Raw genomic sequence first — 26,310 nt, forward strand, 5'->3', positions numbered from 1 at the left:
TGATCTTCTCTCATTCAACATTTACTTAGTATGTGTTATGTGAGATGCCAGAAACTGTTCAAGACCTTGGAGATACAATGATGAATAAAATATTATTTCTTTTCTTAAGGAGTTCATAATCTGTGAAAGAGAATTATATAGAACAAATAGAATACAATGAGAGAACAGCTAATAAAAGTATTTATAATTGCTTTGGAACATTCAAGTAAAATTATTTTTCCTTTAAGAGTTAGAGATGCAATAGAATAGATAATGTATCTAAAAGGTTTTATATTCAATAGAACAAGAGAAAACTCACAAAACAAATGGAAAGGATGTCATTTAGGACAAGGGCAAAGCATATGTTGATGCCATTTATTGATATGAATAGAAAATTAGGAATAAGTTAAAAAGTGATGGCACATGAATTTAGAAGACTAGGCACAGATGTTTGCATTTTATTCTGTAGGCAAGGGGCTTGTTGCTTTTGTATATTAGGAGGATAATATCAGTGTTATCTTCCTAAAGATGTGTTCATTTGCTGAGAGAAAAGCTAGACAGTGAGGGCTATTGTAGCCAACCTGGTCAGTGATGATGGATTTTGAAAAATAAGAGAAGTGAGGAGGGAGAATAGATTTCAGAAGTGGGGGCACTTCAAAAAAGCTGCAGAGTTAAGATGAATAGAGGATATAAAAAGTGATTAAAAACTCCCAAATGTATTGAGTAATGACACCAGGTCAGGCATTTTACCAACTTCCCTTACCTCTCACAATTCTGTGAAATAATGGATGTAGTTAAGAAAATAGTCTCAGGGCCCTTCCTGGTGATGCAGTAGGTTAAATTGCAGCACTATGAAGCTCTCTGCAACCACTGAAGCACAAGTTCTATCCTCTGCCAGGGAGGTGACCCACATGGCATGGGAGACCTCTCCTGACCTGCCCTCTGCTCCCCTCCGCAGTGTATTTCAGTCCATCAGCCCTTTCTGTTCCCCACTCTGTCTCTGGTGAATCCTCTAACCCCCTGAACCTCTGACCTGTACCCCAGTTCTTGTGTGCATAAATAAATAATAAAAAAAAAAAAAACTTTTAAAGAAAGGAAGGAAGGAAGGAGAGGGAGGGAAGGAGGAAGGGAGAAAGAAAACATCCGATCTGCGGAGCTGTTAGTACGGTCTGAGTCACAAGCTGGTTTTCTACTCCTGTGTAGCTCCACTGTAGGGTTTTTTTTTTTTTTTAATTCTAATCTTTTTTTTTTTTTCATGGAAGTCTGCCTCATAGTTTAATAAAGTGAAATGATGAGCAATTCAAGAGTCTCTAAATAACTATAATTTGAAACTTCAAATTACTTCTCAACTGTAAGTTAATTAAATCTTCCAAGGCTGGCCCTCTAAAGTTGAAAAGGACTTGGCATGTCTTTCCATGTCATTAAGCTATATCTTTCTTTGCAGTGTGACAAGTCTGCTCCCCAAAATTTCTGTTGATGTCATTGTGTGACTTGACAGGGTTTTGGGGGCTAATAGGGATAATTAATCCCAAACCTGCTGGTGAAGTTTAGCAGAAGCTAATTCACAATCCATATCCTCAGCTCTAAGCTAGCTAGTTGTTCAAAAACCAGTGCTCGCTCAGGAATATCTGACAAACACCCGGGTCACCACACATGGAAGATATAGCAAGCAATAACAATTATTGATGAATGAGTTATTGCCAGAAAAGTCATTTGGGGCTTTCAAAAGAAAGGCTTGCTTTAAGTGAGTATAGAAGATTTGATTATAATAAATAGAACAGAATGCTATCCCTGACTGGTTCTGCAAGCTAAATTATTCCTTTTTCCCCCACTCTAATAGATGCATATACATTCTTTCCCTTTTTCCTTCAAAACAATAATGATGGGAATTTTAAAAAAACTGCCAAGCAATCATGAACTTCGGGTTGCAGGCTGAACGCACCTCTGCTTTACACACAGGTTAAATTATGACTTCTGGGTCAGAGGAAAAGATTGTCTGCCACGATGGCTTGGGAAATAGATGTTAGAACTGGATTGTCTGGATTTAAATACTGATTTAATACTCATTTGCTAGGTAATCCTAGGGAACTTACCAAGTTATTTATTGTCTGTAAATTAAGAATAATAAAAACTACATCCCATGGGATTGTTTGGATTAAACTGTATGTAAAGAACTTGGAATAGAGCCTGGCATTCTTAATATTTACAAGCAATAACTTCTATTTCAGTGTGCTAGAGAGATTGTTATTAAATTTAGATAAGAAAATATTTGCTATTTTATATCCAGTAAGCAAAATTGTTACTAGACTAACTACAGGCAGTCTCTTTTATGCTTACCCATTATGGTGTTTTGCACTCATTTTTTTGTGTAAATCTTTCAAATAGGATTTGAACTGAAACATAAGTTCTAAAACTGCTATCTAAGTTGAATATGACTTTTGTGCTCTTAAAAATATATTTTCTTGGCCCTTCCTGGTGGCACAGTGGGTTAAAGCACTGCACTGAGAGGCTTAAGCCACTTCCGCATGAGTTGGATCCGCACCTGCCCTGGAGGAGAGCCACATGGTGTGGCAGACCTCTCTTGGCCCGCCCACTGCTCCCCTCAGCAATGTAATTTGTCGATCTGCCTGTTCTGCTCCCCACTCTGTCCCTGGTGAATTCTCTCTGCATCTCTGGCCTGTACCCCTGTTCTGTATGAATAAATAAATAAATCTTTAAATATATATATATATTTTTTTCTTTGTTATATTGGAAATAATTTGGTACATCCACAGTCCTGGTTTAAGTAATCTGTAGAAAATTAAAATGACAAGAAAGGTAGGATTAACCAGATTTATGATTGGAAAAGGAAAGTTGTGAACAGCTTTCAACTAACAGATGTACTATTTTAATGGGTATCCCAGACTGGTCCATAAACCTGCTCTGTGCTACAGTGTCCGACAGACAGCCACCTAAATAATTTAATGGCATGACAATGGTTCTGGTAAAGAATTATTTAAAACAAACTGCAATGACTTATTGTTTTGAGCTGTCTAAAATGCCATCATCATCCTAATGGCCCATGATCAGAATATGATTCTTCAGATGTCTTATTTCTTCCACTGGCTCTCATTTATCTGTTGAAATTTTCTTTTTTTTTTAAATCTGCATATTCTTAGAAACATAAATCAGGTTTAAGTTTCATTCACATCATTTAGCCTCCCTAAATTCCTTGCCCTTCTCTTTTGGCTTTAGATTAAGAAACATTCTGTCTTCTAATCTCAGCCTTTGTAACTTGGTTATCGTAAGATTTAGGGTAACCTTATCTTCAGGTTCAGAGGGCTACTTGACAGAGGGATTAACATGCACAAAGACTCAGCGGTGAGGCCTGTAGCAATAAATTCGAGAAGGGATGTATACATTTAGTAGTCCCTTATGTAAAGCACAGCACGTTGTACAATGTGTGATGGTTTTTGTCCATAGTAATGGTAGTGTAGATAGATGTATCACAAAGGCATCACACTTCCTTATTGATGTCCATGCCAGTTGATGCTAATTGATGGCAATTACCTTGCTATCCTGAATAGTCACTACAGATAATCACTGCCCAATCACTGCTAGTCATTTGATGTTGGAACCTAAGATGAAACCTATTTGCCATCCAAGATATGATGTTTGCAAAAGACAAAAAGTGTTCTTCAAATGGGTTTTTCTTATATTGATTCTCCATAAAAAAGAAAGAAAGAAAGAAAACTGAGGACAAAGCTTTAAATCTCACCTTCATGAAGACATTTCTTTAGGGAGGAAATATATTATGGTTCAGAATATCAGACATCTCAAGCAAGCCTTTGGCAATGCTAAATTCAGTCTGACCATAGATTGACAGCCTGAAGTGCTGAAACTCAGTGCTGTTCCTTAAGGTAGGATCAATATACTTCAGTAACAGACTGGAAGCAGAGTTGACATTTCTTATAGAATTTCAGAACCTGAATTTCATATTTGTTAGGTTGAGAGCTTTCCTCCTTTCATGCAATGGTAGATAAACAGGGGTGACTCATTTCTTAGGAGCTTTGATTATGCTAAAGCACTTGTGCAACATCTTTGTTGTGCCCTCAAAGTCCTAGAATATAAATAAAGTTTACTTAATAATGACATACATAAAGCTAATACATAAAGCACAATAATGCCTTATTTTGGCCATCATCACTCTTCATTCTCTCATAACAATTCTATGAGGTAAGCCTATTTTCATCTCTAGAGTAAAGGCAAGGAAGTTGAGAAAAGCGAGCCCTAACTTGCCCAAAGCACCACTGCTAATAAGTGGGAGAGCTGTGGCTTGTGTCCAGGCAGTCTTACAGCAAACTCTTCTCTCCTGACTTCCGCAGGAGCCCTCCTTCCTTGAACTGATCAAATCATTGTTTGATCAAAAGGCTTATCAAAAGAGTAAGTATAAAAAGGAATGAAAGTGTTTGGTTTTTTTTCCCCTCACATCAGAATTTAACTCCTTTTTCTTTCAGATTCCACTTAGAGTAGATTTTGTTGCTTGATTTGAATCTTGCTTTCATAATGTGGAACTCAAAGAAGAAATTCTAATAGTTACCCTTGTTTGATGGGTCAGACTATCTAGTCTGCTTCTAGCTCTGAGAAAGGAAGATCCTTGATCATGTGAGATCTTCTTAGAACATTCTAGAACATTAGTCTGGTGTCGCAGATGAATTTACCAGGTGAATCACCACCTCATCATCCCTACCGGAATAAAGAACCTGCAAAGGCTTGAATAGTATAGCAAGAATACTTCAGGACCTGAGATTAGAGTGAATATTTCTGAGTTTAGCCAAAAGGAGGCTGGGTTGATAGAAACTAAAACCCAGAAGAGTACCTTCATAGTGAATTCAGCCACTGAATTGAACCACCAGCATAAGAAGAGTTCGTACATCACAAGTTCAAAAAATATCTCCTCCATGTTTTTCTGTTCTGATTAACAAAATAAGATTTTTCTTCACTACTCCTACATTTGAAGAGCATAATCCTATCAACTACATATTAATTAAATTGCTTACTTTGAGAAACTAAAAATCAGGAGAACTCATTGGTTTCTGAAACTTAGAAGATGGAAGTTATAAGATCAGAGGGTGGGAGGAGATTATAATTCCAGGGAGTGAGGAAGCCAGAGGGTGGCATAAAAACAATGAGCACCTGAAAGAGGGATAGGAAGGTAAATGTTAGGGTCCTGTGTTCCTTTTTTCCCTCCTCTTATTTCTCCCCACTCTACCCCAGAACAAAGAGCTGTTCAGGACTTGGTCGAGATCTTTTCTATGTCAAGATCTTTTCCTCTTGGGTTCCATTTATTTTAGAAAGGAGCTACCTATGCCTTTACCCACTCAGTTCCTGAGAGGAAGAGGCTCTCAGGCAAAATTGCATTTAGTAACAGGTCACTTTCCTCTCCTTGCAGCTATCTTCGCTTATTTCTTTCAAATTCTTACACAGATTTCTAGCTGACCTTGGCCCAGGGTACAGTGAGAAGAGACGAAAGGGGGGAAATGAAACAGCTCTTTCTTGCAAAGGAGGTAGTTTCATACTATCATATTGTCTCTGCTGGTTTTTTTTTTTTTTATAAAGGCATTTTTTTTTTTTAAGATTTATTTATTTGTACATACAGAACCGGGGTACAGGCCAGAGGCTCAGGGTCGGTGAAAGGCTTCACCAGAGACAGAGTGGGGAGCAGAACAGGCAGATCGACGAAGCACACTGCTGAGGGGAGCAGCGGGTGGGTCAAGAGAGGCCTGCCACACCATGTGGTCACCTCCGGGGATAGCGGAATCGAACTCATGCGGTGCGGAAGTGGCTTCAGCTTCTCAGTGCAGTGCTTTAACCCGCTGCGCCACCAGGGAGGGCCCCTCTGCTGGTTTTTGAATGTTCTTTCTTTCATCCCACTTCCCTTTTTTGTCTTTACCACCCCCAAATATCTGACAAGAAACTATAAAAATTTTACCAAGGAATAAACTGTGTCCAGAATCTTAATATCCCCAAAGTCCTGACACATGATAAAGAAGCCCCAAATGTTTGTGTTCTGAGAGCACTGTTTGTGACACATAAGATACCCACAGAGGCCAATTTGCCAGCTGTAAGCACAATTTAGTTTCCTGGATATAGTCAGCGCTTACCCCAGTGTTTGCTAGAATGTCTGGTATTATCTTTTATAAGTTTTCCTGTATTTAATGCTTACTGTTGCTTGTAGAAAGTATTGGCTTCAATTGTTTTACCCCTTTCCTTCTGATTGTTGGCCTTCCTGCATCCATGGGAATTTCTAGCTGAGAAAGACTAATCAATCCAGGTAATTGGTCCAACTGGCATGTCAAAGGGCAGCAAGAGTTTGGGTGGGTTTAGAAACAAATTATATTAAAAAGCCTAGCTTCCTATCTCTACAATAATCTTGCAAGTGAGATATTAGTTCCAGTTTACCAATAAAGAAGCAAAATGATCTGACAGCTACTTCCTCAAGTTTCATGAGCAGTAAGCGGTAGAACCAGGATTTAAAGCAATCTGGGTTCCATGACATGTGCTCATCCATTTGCTTGTTCAGGATGCCAGTTGGTGATAACATCCCTAAAAATAGAGCTTTCCTTTCTGCTCTGAGTTTTTTAACAAGAATAGTATCATCAACCTGGTAGTAGTGACTCCGTGTTATGACAGCATTCTTTCTCATCCACTTTTTAGCTTTCCATTTTTCCTCGACCCTCCTGTGCTATTTCCTGGCCTATTTTTTCTGCCACTTTTACCTCCTTCCAGAATTAGAATATTTCCTGACTTTCCCTCACCTACCACTCTCAAAGTTAATTTTAATCTCTACTAACTGTTTGGATATTGAGGTGTACTTTGTTGAATAAATTTAAGTGGACATTGTCCAAATAAATGGACCATGTTAAAAAAAATAACATTGTTTATAAAGTGAAGTCAAAGGTTGCTTTTTATAGATTATTTCTGCAAAAGCAAATAGACCCTTGTCATTCATGATGCAGATTAAAATGCTTTGAAATTTAGGATCAAAGCTGTTCCTCTTTTAGGGGAGGTAAGAGAAACACTTGGATTTTTAGATAAACTGAAGTGGATCTGTTATCACCATTGTACATTGTGCTTTACAATGGCTACTTTATCGCAACAACAAAAAGATGTTCTCTGTAGTTAAATATTCCTATATTTAAAGCTGTCCCCTGTTCCTTTCTTCTCTTTCTTCAATTAAAAGGAAACCAGGCTCTCTCTCCCTGGTGGCGCAGCGGGTTAAAGCACTGCACTGAGAATCTAAAGCCACTTCGGCATGAGTTCAATTCCCGCCTGCCCCGGAGGTGACCACATGGCGTGGCAGACCTCTCCTGACCCGCCCGCTGCTCCCCTCAGCAGTGTACTTCGTCGATCTGCCTGTTCTGTTCCCCACTCTGTCTCTGGTGAAGCCTCTCACCGCCCCTGAGCCTCTGGCCTGTACCCCAGTTCTGTATGCACAAATAAATAAATCTTTTTTTAAAAAAAGGAAACCAAAAAGAGCTGTGGAAATGACTTGTAAGCTCCTAGTAAGAGTTTCACAGACCAAAACAGGTGTTTTGGTGCTATTGTTATAGAAATAGTACTAAAGGAAATGAGCATAAACCTTGCTTTTATAATGATTCCATTATTTTCTTTTAGACTAATGACGCCTTAGTAGACAATCTCCTTTTATGTAAACAAGGAATGGAGCGTCTTTCACTGTATATTTTTACTTTACAGAGACTTCCTCTTCTTTTCACTTTTTAAGCAAAAACTATACCATATATAAAAAGAAAAATTAAGAGGGCTCCCTTAAGTGTTGCCTCAGCTTAGGATTCAAGTAGCTACTCCTATAAACCCATTTTCTCCAGACAGAGTTGAGATTTCGCTATATAACTTAATTGGCATTCACTTTTTAATATTTACTGAGCACCCACTATGCTCAGGTTCTAGAAGAGAAGAGAAAAGAAAGAAAATAAATAAAATACTTATCAATTGTGGTAAGTGCTTAAGGAAAAACACAAAAGGCTCACCGAGGAGACACCTCCTTAGATAATATGATAAGGATATTTTATTCAGATTTGAAGCTGAAGAATTAGCCATATGAAGAGTGGGAGAAAAAAAAATTTTAAAGCCTGTGCAAATTTCTGCTGTAAAAACTTACCAGGTGTGAAGCTACAAAACCATAAGGAAGAGGGACAGTGGCACAAGTGAAAATGGCATGCGTTTTGATCAGTCTCCCTTCCACCCTTTAGATCTATGCACTGCCTCTCTCATTTGCCCTGTGTCCTGGGAAATAGATCCCTCTGATTCTCACCACACCACACTATAGTCACCACCCATACTCCTCTGACCTCAGGCTTCCCTGTCTATGGGAAGTACCAGCAGGAGATCAGAGGGCAAGAAAAGGAGGAGGGGTATTTCTCCCCTTGGCTCCTGCCAGTGACCCCTCCTGTGAAGATCCAGTTGCTCTGCTTCTACTGGTCTTTGACCCTGTAGATCTAGGAATAATAATACCTGCCCAGTGTTGGTATTTCTTAGTGTCTCATCATCACCTGTGTGTTTCTTGATCCCTGTTCACACCTCTCTAAAGAGTTCCTTCATTTGAACCATATGGAGTGAGTTGTTTCCTTTCAGTTCCCTGACTGTAGAGAATGAGACTTAGGACCTCCCTGGTGGCCTAGGAATTAAGTGTTAAATTGTCACTACAGTCTGAGTTTTGATCCCCAGCCAGGGAGCTGACTCACATAATGGTGCAACAGACCTCTCCTGTCTTTCCTGTTGCTCCCTTTAACATGTATCTCAGTAGATCCACCTGGTCTGCTCCCCACTCTGTCTCTGGTGAATACTCCCAACCTCCGCACCTCTAGCCTACACACATACTCAAAATTAATGCAAGTTGGTAAATGTCAGGTTATTTATCGACCTAGTGAGCCAGGAATTGAAGTTCTGTTCTCAGAACAGGGTAAAACCACTGAAATATGATAGGATAATGGGTCCCTGTTTAAGATGATCATTCTGCTACTCTGAGTATATTGATGGGGTACAGAGAATAAGAATGGGAGACGGAAGTCAATTGGAAGGCTCTGCAGGCAAGGAGTCTGAGTGACAGTACAGGAGATAGAAAAATGAGTAGACTCAACATCGAAACTGCAGAGAGAAACTTGCATTGCCTTGCGAAAAGGAAATAATGAATCAAGAATGACTTCTAGGTGTGTGGTTTAAGCCACTAGAGAATGGTGAGGATGGGGAGTTAGAGCACATTTCTTGATGGATTTCATTTGAAATGTCTGTGAAATGCCCAGGAAAGATTCCTTGGAGTTCAAGGAATGAGATCTAGATTAAGTTGTCAGCATAGTGATAATACTTAAAATCAGAGCTGAGAGTGGATATGGTCCCTGAGAAAAAGAATATTTAAAAAAACACAGAAGAGAGCTCAGGAGGTCCTAGCAGTTAAGTCTTTAGGAGCTATCTGAATACACATTGAAATTCCTTCCAAAATAGTGTTTCAACAACATATGAATCTAGTTTTAGAGAAAAGAATGGATGCTTCAGAAATTCATTGTGAAAATGCTAGTAGTTTTAGTTATCCCCGTTAAATAAACTTGGTATCTAACTGGACATATTTTTTCAAAAGCACAATAGTTCTATACATTTTAGGAACAGTCCTCACTTCAGCTTTGAACACTGACGTAAGTGCAACTAGTTAAAGCTGCAAACTTGTGAATTGGTTATAGATTTGTACAGTTAACTTGCTTCCTCATAGCAAGCTCTTATTCCTGGCCAACGGGATTAAGCTCAGGTGGTGAATTCTGCAAATTGTCTAGTTTATTTAGAAGTGTATTTACATTGATAAGCTTCTAGCCTAATTCAAAGGAAATTCCACTTTTCATGTACTGGAATACTTGAAAATAAATGTTTAAACAAAGCCATCGATAACTAAATTTATTTATTTTTTACTTCAAAAGTAGCATGCCCTGCAAGGAGACATCCCTTGGTTTCTTTCTTTAGGTTCTCAACAAATGATCATCCTGTGACTCCTGGGACCTATAGATTTTATTATATGGCCTTCCAGCTTGTATATTACAACACTGAATTGTCATCTGTAGCATCCATTAGAATGTTATTGACAAAACGTCCACTCATATTGAACTGAGCACTCAATAAACCACTATAAGTAAATTGTTGTGCTCTTACCTCAAAGGATAGGCTATTGATTCCCCACATGAGTATGAGCCTAGCAGAATGACCCTAGCTGTGATTCCTGTGTGGTACCTATAAAATGTAGCATAGTGTCTTTTTTGAGGTCCTAAGAAATAAAAAAATAATTTTAACATCCTTCGCTAAAGCCCTGTATCATTTTTTGGGTAGAATATTTTATTTTCAATAAACAATTTGTCACTTAATTGTCATACCATCCTAATGGATAGTATGGGCTAAAACATTTTCATTTATAATTGCATTATATAATAAAAGTAAGCCATGCCCATAATAAGAAAATTGTGCCATTCTTCAGAGGTAACTCCTCTTAATAGTTGATGTATATTTGAGTGTGTGTGTATTTTACAATTTTGTTTTCACAAATAGAATTGAACACCTGTCAAACTGTACTCATTTTTAGATACTGTCAAATTTTCACTACTGGGTAACAGAGCAAATTTTTCAAAAGTTTTCAAGAGTAACTAATTTGAAATTGCCAATGATTGGCGCTTGTGCAGTATCTTTTATTGATAATTGAGCATCCTTAACTGATTTTATGATTTAACTGATTTAACTGATTTTATGAGCATCCTTAACTGATTTTAACTGATTTTATGTGAAGATATACTTTTAGCACCAAGTATCTTCTTTACTGTGTTCTTTGAAAACTGGTGATTTATGATGGTCCTATTCAGTTCAACAGAAGAGTCAATTAACTGGAATAAACCTCTTGTCCTAATATCTTCATATAGAAAATAGCAATTTATAAAAAACCATTGTGATCCTTTTAAAAAAAAATAGAGACCGGAACAAAAATTTACAAAGTGCTTGTAAATTTGAATAAATGTAAACTTCAGTAGTAATTTAAAAAAATGGAGAGAATATGAAACTTCTTATTAAATTCCAAAGATATGAGTATGGGTAGTGAAATGGATAGTCACATTATTTTCTTTTATTTGGAGTTAAAAGGTAGAACTATCTTAGAAAATATTTGAGTAGTATTTCCAGTGGCTATACGCTATCCATACCATTTGACATATCTTGTTATCTATCCTAAGAAAATGGTCAAAAATACCTGCCAAGATTAGTATACAAGTATGTCTTCACTGAAACCTAACTCATAGAGAATACATGAACCATGGTGGACTTTGATAAGTACCTACATATTTCCAGGTGTCTGAAAGTCTGCATACATACATTCTTAGGAAGACTGAAAAGACCCTTAGCTATGAACACATCTCTGACTAAATAAGTTTTGAACTCTTGCACGGGAGATACAAGTTTCTCAGACAAAAAGCAAAAAAGATAGAAGATTTACAGTTATGATTTCAGAATTTCTAATAAAATTACAGAAATCAGGAAAATATGGTTCTGAACAGAAAGATATATAGATCAGTAGAGCAGCATGCAAACTGAAGAAATAAGATCTTGCATTCATGGTAGGTTGATATTTTACAGTGGTGCTAAAACTATCAAGTGGGTAAATAAACAAATAGTGCTAGCATATTTACCAACAAATAGTGTTTGCATATATCCACATGCAAAAAAAATTGATTTAGAGCTTTCTCTCACATATAAAAATTAGCTCAAAATGGATTGTAGATGACCTCATTATAAGAGTGACTTCTAGAAAAAAACAGAAGGAAATTGCCATGAAACTTAATTAAACAAAGAGTTTGTAGATATGACGCTAAAACACAATCAATTAAAAAAAGATAGGGCCCTCCCTGGTGGCGCAGCAAGTTAAAGCACAGCACTAAGAAGCTAAAGCCACTTCAGCATGAGTTCATCCCTGCCTGCCCCAGAGGTGACCCACATGGCGCGGCCACTGCTCCCCTCAGCAGTGTACTTCATCTATCAGCCTGTTCTCCTCCCCACTCTGTCTCTGGTGAAGCCTCTCACCGCCCCTGCACCTCTGGCCTGTACCCTGGTTCAAATATACTAACGCTCTCTGACTTGTACACTAAAAATGGTGAATTTTATAGCATGTAAATTATGCCTCAATAAAGCAGTTTTTAATGGGGGAATCAAATGATATTCAAAGAAAGATTTCAAGAGTTCCAGTTATTAATTTAAAATCATGTATGTGAAATATGCATTGTAATGATTGTTAACTATAAAAAATAACAAGGGCCACATTTTTAAGAATTTAGTTAACTGTATAAAGCATGTGGGTTCAAAATTATTACGGTTCACCATTAAGGAAAGAAGAACTCTCAATGAATTTAAACTGACCCAAGAAAAACTAATGGAATAAAATTCCTATGGTGATTGCTGAGCTTAGGAATGAATGTGTAAGGAAGAACTTATACCTGGATCTTCTTCTGGACAACTTTAAATGTCAGTACAAAGCCAATCTATTTAAATACTTAAACATCATAGCACATATTGCTGTGATGCAAACTCATTATTTCCTTATGGTTATATCAAATTACTTGGTAGCCTCACTGAACATATGCATTCAAATTTGGTAATTTTATGTCATAAGAAAAATGAATACCATTTGATTTTAAGAACAAATGATTTTAATAAATGAATCAAATCACCAGAAGTCTGGCATCATTTTTGCAAGTTCTAACCTAAAATGAACATTCACAAATGGTTGTAAATGATTGTACATCCAGAAGAAAAGTGACTAGGTAATCTGAATAGATGAGATTATCTACAGTTTTGGTTGGTTGCAGCCATTTACTCAAATACTCACGAAGGTTGCATTCTGGAAAAGAAATTGTCAATCAAAGATGAAGATATAAAAGTAAATTGAAAAGTAATTTTACTTTCAAATAGTTTACAAATGTAGATGGTACATTTGGAATGAATGTCATTAATGACCATAGCTGGGAGAGTTAGACACCTGCTGATCCCTAGAATATTATAATAAATGAGGTTGATTTTCTTGTTGACTACCCTTATTTTCCCCTAACATGGTCTCATGCCTTTTTCTATAATGTTGTTGACCCTTAGCTATTAATAATAACTGATATAAAAGTATAATAACTCATATATGTAGGTATCTTAATACACAGTTTTATATATATATGTATATATATACTTACATATATATGTATTTTTTACAAGCACAAGAAGAGCAATGCCGGTGTTGCTTGTCTTTTTCTGCTTTGTTAGGTCACAGAAAGTTTTAGATGGTGAAAAGCAAACCTATATTACAAGTGAAAAGCTGTTTTACAAAGCAGCCTTTCTTATAGCAACTAAATTGTCCCCAAAAAAGCACATAAGCGTAATGAAGCTTTTAAGTAGTCACACATATGCATTTATATTCTCTCATGAATGACTAATTTTAATTTTTTAAGTAGCAATTCAGCTTGCTTTCAGAATCATTTAAGCTTAGCTCATGACTTTGTTTTCCTTCCCAAACCAACTATTCTTGATTATGAAATAGGGGAAGTTTGCATATTTATTTTTGCAACGACAGTAGACTAAATCCTCATTACCATATGAATATCTTAGTCCTAATACCTCTGTCATAAACTGGGCATGATCATTTAAAAATTCTTCCAGACATCAGGACCATGATAGTTAGATTTAACTGAGAACTTGTAAAACCAAAACCTGACTGCCATGAGGGAAAATCATGCTGTATGCCATTTGTGTGGTTTTTGTTGAGCTTCAGTTTAAGTGGCCCACCTCTTTTAATAGATATTTGTTGAATTACATTGAATGATTCACTATAGGAAGAACAAATATTTATTTTGAATATTCATAGTCCTCCCGCATGTGGATTGCTCTTCCCCCAGATAGCTGCCTAATTCCTACTTCATTAATTCCAGTGGTTTGAATCCTTTGATGCCTCTCAAGAAGGCCTTCTTTACCTTTTCTAAAAATAATTCTTAACACATGGTCTTCTTTTCCCCACCCCCAAGCACCTTGCTGTCCTTTTTTTTTTCTTCTTGGCCTTACTGAGTGTAGTTCTGTTATATTATCTCTCCCATAAAACACGTGCTTCCGGCCCTCCCTGGTGGTGCAGCGGGTTAAAGCACAGCACTGAGAATCTAAAGCCGCTTCCTCATGAGTTCGATTCCCCCCTGCCCCGGAGGTGACCACATGGTGTGGCAGACCTCTCCTGACCCACCCACTGCTCCCCTCAGCAGTGTACTTCCTCGATCTGCCTGTTCTGCTCCCCGCTCTGTCTCTGATGAAACCTCTCGCCGTCCCTGAGCCTCTGGCCTGTACCCCAGTTCTGTATGCACAAATAAATAAATCTTTAAAACAAAACAAAACAAAAAAAAAAAAAAAAAACACGTGCTTCCTGGGGACTTTGTTGTTTTCACTTTGATATCCCTGTATCTTCCAGACTTGGCAACGTGGTAGTTACTCAATCAGTAGATAAGCATGACAGCAGAAGGACTTCAAAAAAGATAGTTCTATATTTCCTAAACAACTACAAAGCTCTGAACCTCGCTTTGTGAGAGTACTATAATAACCAGCATGTGGTGTCAACCCTCTGAGAACTTACAGGCTAGTAGAAGACACAAATTAGAAAACAGCTCTTGTTGGCATGGCAGACCTCTCCTGACCCACATACTGCTCCCCTCAGCAGTGTGCTTCATTGATCTGCCTGTTCTGCTCCCCACTCTGTCTCTGGTGAATTCTCTCACTGCCCCTGTGCCTCTGGCCTGCCTGTACCCCGGTTCTGTATGCAAAAAATAAATACATAAATAAATCTTTTTTTTAATTTATTAAAAAAAAAAAACAGCTCTTGTATGATGATACCTACATGGATATTTTTTGGTTTAAACAAAAAATTGTTTTCTCCTAGTCCTGGGAGCAAGCTGTCCAAGATCAAGGTTTCAATAGGTTTGATTAGTTCTGAGGCCTCTCCCTTTGTCCCTTTCTTGCTGTGTCTCCAAGTGGTCCATCTTTAGTGTGCACATGTTCCTGATGTGTCTTTATATGCCTGATTTCATGTTTTTTCAATTTGTGTTTTATTGAAGTATTATATAAATTTCAGGTATGAATTACTCAGAATCAACATATATGCACTAAATTAAGTTTATTGCTAAAATCTCAGTTCTATCTTTCACCATACCATTGTCCCTTTTTTCCCCAATAAATCTACCTATGCCCTTTCCTCATTCCTTTTGGTCATAGAAAAGTTTGTTTATGTTGTGTTTTTAGTTAATCTGTTTGTCTTTTCTATATACCACATCTGAGTGAAGCTATAGGTGTTTGTCTTTCAATGTGGACTTATTTAACTGGCATAGTTCCCTCTATATTCTTCCATGATATTGCAAATGGCAAGATTTCATCTTTTTTATGGATGAATATTATATTCCTTTATGTATATATATCACATGTTCTTCATCCATTCATCAGTTAATGGACATTTATGTTGTTTTCAGTTCTTAGTTATTATAAATAGTGCTGCAATAAACAGGTGCATTACCTCATCAAAATAATTTTTTTGTATTTGGGGTTAAATACTCAGAAATGGGATGAGTAGGCCATAGGGAATTTCTATTATTAATATTTTGAAGTATCTCCATACTGCTTTCCAAATTGGCTGCACCACTTAATAATCCCACCAAAAGTGTATATATTCTGTTTTACACACACACACACAGAGTATGTAATAGTGTGTATAGGGTTACCTTCTCTGCACATCCTCTCTAGCAACATTTATTACACTTGGATAATTGCAATTCTCACAGATATGAGGTACTACCTCAATGGATGTTCTGATTTTAATGCCGACAGTCACAAAAATTTGTACCTCTGTCCTTTTCTTAGACTATGATTTGAGACTATGATCGTGTAGTTCTTTTTAAAGAGACTACACAAAACAATCATGTAAATAAACTAGCTGAAAGAATTGGACTATCAAACAGACTCGTAAGAAATATAAGTTGTAGTCAATCTTGAATTTTTTTTTAAGGATTTATTTATTTATGCATACAGAACTGGGATACAGGCCAGAGGTGCAGGGGCAGTGAGAGGATTCACCAGAGATAAAGTGGGGAGCAGAACAGTCCAAATGACTAAATACACTGCTGAGGGGAACAGCGGGCGGGTCAGGAGAGGTCTGCTGCACCATGTGGATCACTTCCAGGGCAGGGGATCAAACTCATGCTAAAGTGGCTTTAGCTTCTTAATGTTGTGCTTTAACCCACTGCACCACCAGGGAGGGCCCAGGACCTTACCTTTTTTATATTCATATTCCCCAATATATTCAATGGATATTGTCTGACTCAGTGAGTGTTTGTTAAATATGTGATAAATATTAACGTATGATAAATATTAACATATGGATGAAAGTGTGTTTCTTTTGTTCTATACACTGATAAAGTAGTATACTTAAATATTCCCTGGGACTTGATCCTTACCAATTCAAATAAAAATGGCATGTGCTTATCCTTATAAACAAAGCAAGCCTTTAATAAACTGTCTCAGTACATTTTGGTTGATGTACCAAACATTTTGTTTGATGCAGGGGAACTTTTTCTTCCATTTTCCCTTCCACAGTTTCGATGTAGCGCTTCTATTCCCTTATTATACCTTCCTACAGAAGAGACCATATAGCATCCCTTATAATATTGTTCTCCAAAGCTCTCGGATCCTGTATAATATTGGTGAAATGTTTGAGCACACTAACCACATCGGTACATTTGTTATTTCAAAAATAAGTATTTTGTACCATTTATATAATGAAACATACATAAATCACATTTTAAAGGATGGGATGAAAATCCTAATATTTTCATCCTACACTTCAGTAGCTATTGTGCACTCTTTCCTTGTGATCATCCCACTTTTATTTTTATTCATTTATGTATACAAGAACTGGGGTGTAGGCCAGAGGTGTGAGGGGGTGAGAGGATTCACCAGAGACAGAGTGGGGAGCAGAATAGGCAGATCTACTGAGACACACTGCGAGGGGAGCAGCAGGTGAGACAGGAGAGGTCTGCAGTGCCATGTGGGTCAGCTTCCTGGCTGGGGATTGAACTCATGCTGCAGTGGCTGGCAATAGATTGATAGTGCTGAGATTTTAGTCCCTTAGCTAACAGGGAGGACTCCTATTCATTCTACTTTGAAGATACTACCTTGAAGCAATATACACTACATTCACTTACACATCTAAGTTTAACACTACAGTAATATTAATACCTTTACATTTTTAACTTTTACTTCTGATTATGTATTGAATGGGTTTATTACTTTATATTGCTAAAGTAGTACAGTTTTTAGAGCTAGGGCATACTCTGAAATCATCTCACCTAAATTTTATTGTATTTGTTCTTAACAGTGTTCAATCATAGTGTTTCTACAGAAAAATTATGTAGACTATTTTATGAAATTTGAAAAGTAGAGAAGAGAGGCAAGAAAGAGCTGTAGAAAAGTCTGTTTGTTTAAAAATAATTAATTACACTATAAATATCGGTAGCAATCCTTGAATGAAATGTTATCTTCTTAGGAGATTGTTAATTGTATAAAATTACACATTAGTACTTCTAGACAAAGTTACTGGAAATAGAGGGGTAAGATACTATTTTTCCAGTAAAAGACAGAGTTTAAGGAAGCATCAATTCCACAATGTAGCAGCCTGAGACAGGTATGGAGATTTTAAGCCTGCTCTGTTACCTTTGAGACCTAAAGGAAGCAGAACATAAAAATGAGCCTCTATCAATTTGAAGCTAATCTAATATTTGTAATCATGGCTGTGGTCTAAATCTATTAAAGATGTTCAAATTCAGTGTCCTTGGTAGCATTTTAGGTTGACCTGAATAACGAGCAATAAACTTGTGTATTATAATTCTGGTTCGAAGATATGTGCTTAGGAAGTGAAACCGACAGCCAGTGCTTTGTGTCTGTCTCTAAGCAGACTAAGAGCCTATATAAAATGACAGGTGCATTTTTGGGGAAAGAAACCCATAGTGTTTTCCTATTTAGTTGGTGACAGTATGTCCCAAGATAACACACGCTTAAGGGGCTGGAACAAGCATGGTTATTAAAGGTTAGCAGTTTCTCAGTTCATACAAATTGAATTTTTTCATAGGTTGCAAGACTGTGGAAATCTAGTGTAGAATACAGAAATAAATTAGCATATTAAGTGAATTTATACATTCAGGCTTGTGAGCTCTTTGAATTTAAGGAAGAAATTTTACTACTTCTGGAAAGAAAAAGGCAATTCTCAAATTCTGTGTTTGATCCTCCTGTTGAAAGGACCTATGATAAATGATATCATTTTGATTATTACCCAAAGTGGTTTTTCTATTGATGGGAATATTTTCCTTTCAGCATTACTGATTTAGGGAACATCAAAAGAAGATTGTATTTATCAACGGTCCATAAGGAACTGTCCTCAACCCCTCTTCATGCAAAAATTCCACTCTTCATGATCAAGCGCAAAATTGTAAGTGTCACAAGAATATTGCTTAAAATATTAAATTCAATTCAGCAAATATTAACAATGGGCCTATTCTTTGTATAAGTTGTACCTTGGTAGTATAAAATATAAATAAAATTCATACTCTTCCCTAGAAAAATCTGTTAGGTGAGAGAATATTATTATTTGAACACCTAGAATGTCACCAAAACATATAGGGAGCAGAGTGGAGAGAAAATTTACTACTGGTACAGTGAAAGGAAAAGAAGTTCATCTGGCTACACAACGAGGAAAGGCCTCATGACAGAGATTGAATTTGTTATATACATGGAAAGAATGTGGGATCCTATTGGGGGCCATGGGAAACCCAGCATTCCCAGCTTACAGAACAGAAGCAGAAATCCTGGAGTCTGGAAAGTGGTATCTTTTGGAGAATGATTGTTGCTAATTTTTTTTTTAAATCTCTAAGAAAATATCAGTCTTACAATAATCAATTTATATTGGGAAGTTGGATGAATTTATGCCTGCTATATAACCTTTGACACTGAAAATAGCTTAAGGTATAAGAAAGTAAGCAATAGGGGATAGGCCAATAAACTTGGTATGAGATGAAGTCTCTCTCCAGCTTCAGTCATTTCAGAGCTACTGTCAAGGCTTTACCAGTTAATGAAGTGCCTGTTCTAGTATGTAGCTAATATGTTCCTTTAAGTAAAACCAACTTTTTTTTTTTGGCTTAAATAATTTATTATAAAAGAAAACTTGGTATGTCCCCTATAAATGAAAAACGAATGAAGCTTATTTTCCAGAAATAAAATGTAACCATAAAATATGCACACTCAAAACAAATCAATATAAGTACTGTTTCCTGGGTAATATGGTCCTGAGATCTGCTCATTGTTAACTAATGAGTTTATCAAACGTTTGATAGACGTTTAACCTTTCCCCCAGGAATACTCAGGAATAAGTGAAAATTGATATAGGGAAATTCATCCTGAGATCCAAAATAAATGACATTTATCCTGTCATTTAATGCCACTGCCATATACCATCTAAAATCAATTCACAGATGGTGCATGTTCCACTCTTTGGGAAACATAGTAGAAAAAAGAAAGCCATTATATTTTCGATTTGGAGCACACAATCAGTTCTATATTTTGGTTAGATTAATCTGGTAGAGATATTTGTAATGGTTTGCAGGGAACAGAAGAAAGTAAAGATGAGATCACTTGCAGTAATCCAGATGAGCATTATTAAGGATTATAAGTGGTATCAGTAGAGGAAGGGAAATGAGGTAGCAGCAAACCTTGTAGCGGAATGAGCTAAAACATATAAACAGAACTTTTCTGTATTGGTACATTCTATGAGAAAAGGAATCATGAGGTTAGAGAAGTTCCTCTGAAGAAGGGAGCACCAGAGCTGGGCATTGGAGGATGGGAGGGAACTAACCAATTCAAGTGCTGTGCTCCTAGAACAGAATTAAGAGTAGTTGCATATGGTATGCAAGCAATCTCACTGATCAAGTGCTGCTGAAGAGAAAGCAGGATAGTGGGGAGGTGGTAAAGCTGGAGAAGTAAACAAGGACAACCTCTGGTAGACTCTTTTTCTAGTCATGGAACCTGGACTTTTACCGCATGGGTTATAAGGAGTCATTGAAAGACTTAAAGCAGTAAATAGTGATATGATCAGATTTGCATTCAAAACAGAGCATCACTTTAGAGATAGGTGGGTAGGATTGAAGACCTGCAGGGCCAGTTAAAAAACACTATAGATGTCATGGGGAAACTAGACCCATGAGAGAAATTTTGTCTATTTTCTTGCTCTTGTACTCCCAAAACCTATAGCAGCACTTGGTTTTAACACATAAATGTAAGTAGGTGGGCATATAGAGGGATAACAGCATGGGTTAAGTATATCTAGTAGCAATGAGGTGCTTGAGTTGAAACCAGGATGGAGAGGAAAGAAAGTTGAAAAACAGATGTTAGAAAAGAAGAGGAAATAGCAAAAGGTTTTTAGTTTTGGATAATTGAATGGTAGATGGTGGTCACAAAGAAAGAATCTAGGAAAAAGAGCAAGTTTGAAAGGGAAGGTATAAATATTAATTAAGGGTCTCCAAGACATTCATGTTGAAAATTTTGAAACTACATACATGATAAAATCCCAGGGAGAAGTCTCATCTGAATATTTAAGTGAGTTTAGCATAGAAGTAACAGTTAGTCATGAGAATGAACAGCATTGCCTGCAGAGAAAGTACAGAAAAGCAACAAGAGTCTAGGGAAGAAAATGCAAGGGCCTTCCCAATAAAGGTTAGGCACAGGAAGAATCCACAAAGGAAACAGGGCCAAAATGAGAAAGTGATGTGAAGCAGAGAAAAGTATTATAGAAACCAGGCATGTTTCAATAAAGGAAAATTGTCAAGATGTGAATGTATTTGGGGATGTTGCAATCAGGAGAACATTAATAACTTCAGTGAGAAGTTTTGGCCTATCAAGAAGGCCAAAGAACAAAAGGTAGAGACAATAAGTGTATGCTGACCATTTCTTTTAAGTAGGCATATCCATTGAACTTGATGTTGAGTAAAGAGAGAAATCATTTTTCTCAAAGATTTTGAGTCTGGGAAACTCAAGAGATTGATGCTCAGTAACAGAAGGGCTGTGGGATAAATTTTATCTGTTTGCAGTATAATTCTTTAAAATATATATTTCATACTAAACATTCATAAATGCTCAAAGACAAATATTATATTCTCCAGCTAGCTATTCAAATTAAATCATTTAAGACATTGTGGAAATGCCTTACTGTCTCACAAATAAATATTGTTTTCATCTTCTTTTACTTAGGTATTGATTTCTTATTCATCTAGGATTGTTTAGAGTTCAATGTTGGTTGAGTGGTTTCCAAGAGTTAAATCATACGTGAGCCAATACACTATTTTGTATGTGGCTAATAAATCATATTTGTCACTACCTTGTTTTAGTGAGTTCAGTCACCTTGTCAGTTAACTAACTCTGAAGTTTCTGGATATTGTATTAAAATCTAATCTCATTATTTTCTGTACATGACTACCTGCAGCATATCCTTCATCCAGTGACATTATTGAGCTTCTAGTATTTGAAAGTAAAGTTTCATATTTCTGCAATAAGCCACACAAGTATTTTGTTGAGACAGGAAGTAAACTTGATTGAACTACCTTTTATATTTAATAAATGAGTTCTTAAGATAAATATGTGCTAGAAGCACAGGTTATCTCAGGACATAAGAAATAATACTATTTAGACTTAGACATAAAATAATTGTAGGTCTACAGGGCAGTGTTCCATAGCTCATCTGTCTACCCTTATCTTTCCCACTCCAGTCAGATGGCTCAGCAGCACCTAGAAAAGAGATGCAGGTACAGAAGTTACATGTAGTTGTTTAAAAAATAATCCTCATGTGAAGAAATCAGAGTGGTTTCCATCTTAGGTGACTTCAGTTCTTGCTAAGTTTTAAAAAATGAACCAGTCACACTATAGCTGAAAGTTTACTTCTAAATGTTGTTAAATTTAGAAAGAATTGTTCAGATATGTGCATGTACACACACACACATACACACAGAGAGATGGAATCTGACTCAGCTATAAAAAGATGAACTGTTGCCATTTATATAAACATGGAACTATGTTATATGAAATTAGCCAAGGAAAAAAGCAACTATTAGGTGATTTTACTCATGTGGTATACAGGGGAAAAAAGCAAAGATCCTAACAAAACTAAACCAGAACAAACCCTAGAAATATCACTGCAGAATTGAGACTGCCAGAGGGAGAGGGGAAATAAAGGTAGAAACAAGTGGTATAAAAAAAGTGGTGACATTATAATGGTAAAAGCACAGTCTAGTGCCCTCCCAGGTGGCGCAGCGGGTTAAAGCACAGCACTGAGAAGCTAAAGCCACTTCCACATGAGTTCGATTCCCGCCTGCCCCAGAGGTGACCACATGGCGCGGCAGACCTCTCCTGACCCGCCCGCAGTGTACCCCTCAGCAGTGTACTTCATCGATCCGCCTGTTCTGTTCCCCACTCTGTCTCTGGTGAAGCCTCTCGCCGCCCCTGAGCCTCTGGCCTGTACCCCGTTCTGTATGCACAAATAAATAAATCTTTAAAAAAAAAAAAAAAAGCACAGTCTATTCTATGGAAACACACACACACACTCAAACACATGCAATAATACATTTTTATAATGCACAATGATAAGGATAGCACAGCCACAACTTCCCCTCCTCAACACCCATTGCTCCTTATAAGAACTTTGGATGATTTGCTTTTACTGGGAAAATTACTTTTTAATACAGTACAACAGTAATTGCTTCTCCTGACCATGTGGCCATAAATTACTATTTCAATCTTTTCTCACACCTTATGATGAAACAATGTGATGGCCATTAGAGATGAATAAGATCATGGTAAGCAGATTTTCTATTGAGAATTTAAAACTAACATTTGAAAAGCATTTCTAAGGTACAAAAATAAATGACTTAAAACTGCTTCCTTCACCTTCATTTTGGGAGCACAAAACCAGAATGAAGTTCTAAAATTCTGAAGAGAGATGTACTTTAGGATTGCTGGGTTATGAAATTGTGGTTTCTTGTCATTTCCGTTTATAAAGGCAACGCTGACTTGAACTGTGCACTGCTAGTGACTAGGGCTCTTCTTAGACTAGCAAAATGAATTCAATTATCTTCAGATCTCTCCCTCAGTAATGGCAGAGAATAAGGGCATGGGATATATAAAAAGTGCTGGGACAACCAAAAAAATATGTTATTGAGCACATTTGAGTGTGTGTATGTATGTGTTTTTACAGAATATACTGTGTGTTTGCCATTATAATGTCATACTGATGAGTCAGTAAAAACTAAAAAGTAACTCATTGAATTATTCTTTCATCCTTTGCCAGCCAATTCCTTTATGAAAGATGTCATGCTGAAAACAAACAGGATAATCCAAGCATCAAACGAAACACAACTCTCTTATCAGATCACTTTCTTTCTGTTTCATATTTCTTAAGAACCATAATTTTGAATATTTTATGTCAAGAACTCTTCCTTGCTGGACAAGAGATTCATATAGAAATAAAATGATCAAGAAAAATATCGAAAAGGGAGTTTTGAGAGTGGATGATATCACAGGGAATAACAAAAATAATATTTCATGAAGATCAATTATAATTCAGATAATTCACTTCTTGCTAGTAAAAAATTCATATTCTTTCCCCAAACTTCAGAAACTATATCACAGCTTTTATATTTATCTGAATAATGAGTTATTTGTTGAAGCTTATGAAAATTGGAACCTTCATAAATATAAACCCCCATATAATTCCATTTCCTTTAGACAAGGGAGATTTGTGAAAGTTATTCTCATCTTTTTCAGGAACTACAGCCATCTGAACTTCTAAGAGATGGATTAAGTAAATAAGGTTTTAGTTCATAACAGTGGATTTGTTGAATAGTTTATAAAATGAAATATTGAAAGTATTGGTGGTAGGAATGGATGTATATGCATGACTTCATATATTCATATATTCACACATACATACCATTATTTGTTGAGTCCAGACAGAGGGAATAAAACAGCTTGACTATAATGGGTAAACAGAGTATGTAGTGAGTCAAGGCCTGGTTTCCTAGGACTCAGCTTTGGAAGGAGGTACAGACACCAGTTCCCCAGAAGAGCTGACCACTGGGTGTGATGTCCAAGTTCAGCAAGCTGCAAACTTTTATCTATACAGGGAGTAAAAGTTTAGGGCCCTGAGAAGGAATACCCAACATGTCCGTAGGTCTTTGGAGCTCTTTTTCATTGTTCAAAACCAAACCTAATATCACCACCAAGCCTCTGCTGAATGTAGGAATACTTAGTTTCAAAGAAAATGAAGCAGATAATTTTAGCTCTAGAAAAAGAATGTATTTAAGAAAAGGAAAGGTAATCTTAGCTCATCACTTGGCTCAATTGTGCACAAAATTTGTATATTGAAGAAAACACACTATATAGTTTTTTAAGGAAATAAAACAGAAAGAATGGAAGATAATTTCCTAAGGAGCATGAATTGGGGTATAGGTATATAAGATAGATAAGTGAATGGAAACTTTTATCTACCATAATAAGAAATCAATAATGTCTAAAATCAATTAATCAAGAAGTATTATTTTAAAATACAGAGAAAAGAAACAGGGGTTTCCTGTATCATTAGATGAGTGGCGTGGTGAGAAAAGAGTGTATTTTCTTTAAGACTTTAGACACTGTTTGACATATATTTGCATGTAATATCATGATGACCAATTAAAAAACTTTAAAGAAGTCTTTCCTCAGTCCCGAACCCTCCCACCCTGAGCCCCATCTGTAATAACTGAGATATAGTATATAGTATATATGTATAATATACTATATAGATATAGTATATATACTGTATATAGTAGATGTCACATGTGTGCCTCTCTTCCCAGACTAGAAGAACTGTCTTGTTCACTGTTGATCCCCAGTGTCTAAATCCTGCTAAGGGCTTCGCTCCTTTGGGGAATAATGAATGAAGGTTGTTATTCTTGGGGAAAAAACAGCTGAATGACTGGAATTGGGGTTAAGTCTTTCAGAACTTTGGGACCATATTTATAGTTGCAGTAAATAGCACTAATAGTGTAGTAATGGTAATAATTACTATTGGATAGCTGAAAACACCATCCCCCAAGAACCAGATTATACCAAGCCTAGGTATGGAAACATGACAATGGCCTGTCTAGAACACTTGTCCCTTACATTCCAGTTTCTACACTAGACTTCATGTTTAATTTAAAGTAAATGACTAGGGCCCTGCCTGGTGGTACAGTAGCACTATGAAGCTATCTGCAGCCACTGCAGCATGAGCTCAATCCCCAGCCAGGGAGGTGACCCACACAGCACAGCAGACCTCTCCTGACCCGCCTGCTGCTCCCCTTAACAGTGTATTTCAATCAGTCTGCCTGTTTTGCACCCCACTCTGTCTCTGGTTAATCCTCTCACTCTCCACCCCACACCTCTGGCTTGTATCCCCATTCTTGTACGCACAAATAAATAAATCTTTAAAAAAATAAAATGACTGACAAAGGACTAGTCTTTCTATGCCTCATTCTATGTACTCTGCCTCATCCTTCCCTGCACTGAGTCCTCGTGCCACCCCAAAATATTGATCCAGGTTAGTCCAAACTTCTCAGTACTCTACTGTTGTCGCATTCTCCTTGAAGAACTGCATTGACACTTTACCCTCTAGAGTCTAGGGTTCTCTTCTTTCTCCCCTAAAAGCTCCAGAACCTGGCCTCACTGGCCCACCCATGTTACTTCTCACACACCTCCCCACAGTTTACCAAGCCACTGATCAAGCCAGTCTTGTCACTACATCATACTCAGCCCTGTCGCCTGCCTTTCATTATTCCTTTTCTCCAGAAAGACAAGAGCATCCCTGTGATCTGGGAATATTGTTTTACTATTGAAACATCTACAAAAATAGTCTTCATTTATTTAAGAAATAATGTACTGCAGTCTCTTATTTTACTGCTAAGGAAACCACCTTAAATTGATATTAAAATCAACATTCCTAAATAGAAAAAGGTTGCCTTAAAAAAGACATTATTCCAATGAACTATTAAAAAAAAGAGTATTCCTGGCCCTCCCTGGTGGCGCAGCGGGTTAAAGCACTGCACTGAGAAGCTAAAGCCACTTCAGCATGAGTTCGATTCCTGCCTGCCCTGGAGGTGACCACATGGCGTGGCAGACCTCTCCTGACCCGCCCGCTGC

At 37.0% G+C, this 26,310-nt stretch overlaps 1 protein-coding gene across 4 annotated transcripts in view; it reads left to right on the forward strand.

Annotated features, from left to right (window-relative positions):
* LOC101621854 (chromosome unknown open reading frame, human C3orf67) overlaps window positions 1-26,310 on the forward strand; it is a 181,920-nt gene that overhangs the window by 47,452 nt on the left and 108,158 nt on the right. For all 4 annotated transcript variants that reach the window (XM_004676021.2, XM_012720660.1, XM_012720661.1 and 1 more), the window contains exon 5: window positions 18,430-18,544. In XM_004676021.2, the coding sequence (XP_004676078.1) occupies window positions 18,430-18,544 (115 nt within the window). The remainder of the gene's footprint in view (window positions 1-18,429; window positions 18,545-26,310) is intronic.

Source organism: Condylura cristata, unplaced genomic scaffold (assembly GCF_000260355.1).
Source record: "Condylura cristata isolate star-nosed mole 26May11 unplaced genomic scaffold, ConCri1.0 scaffold00004, whole genome shotgun sequence".
In the NCBI taxonomy this organism is placed as follows: Eukaryota; Metazoa; Chordata; class Mammalia; order Eulipotyphla; family Talpidae; genus Condylura; species Condylura cristata.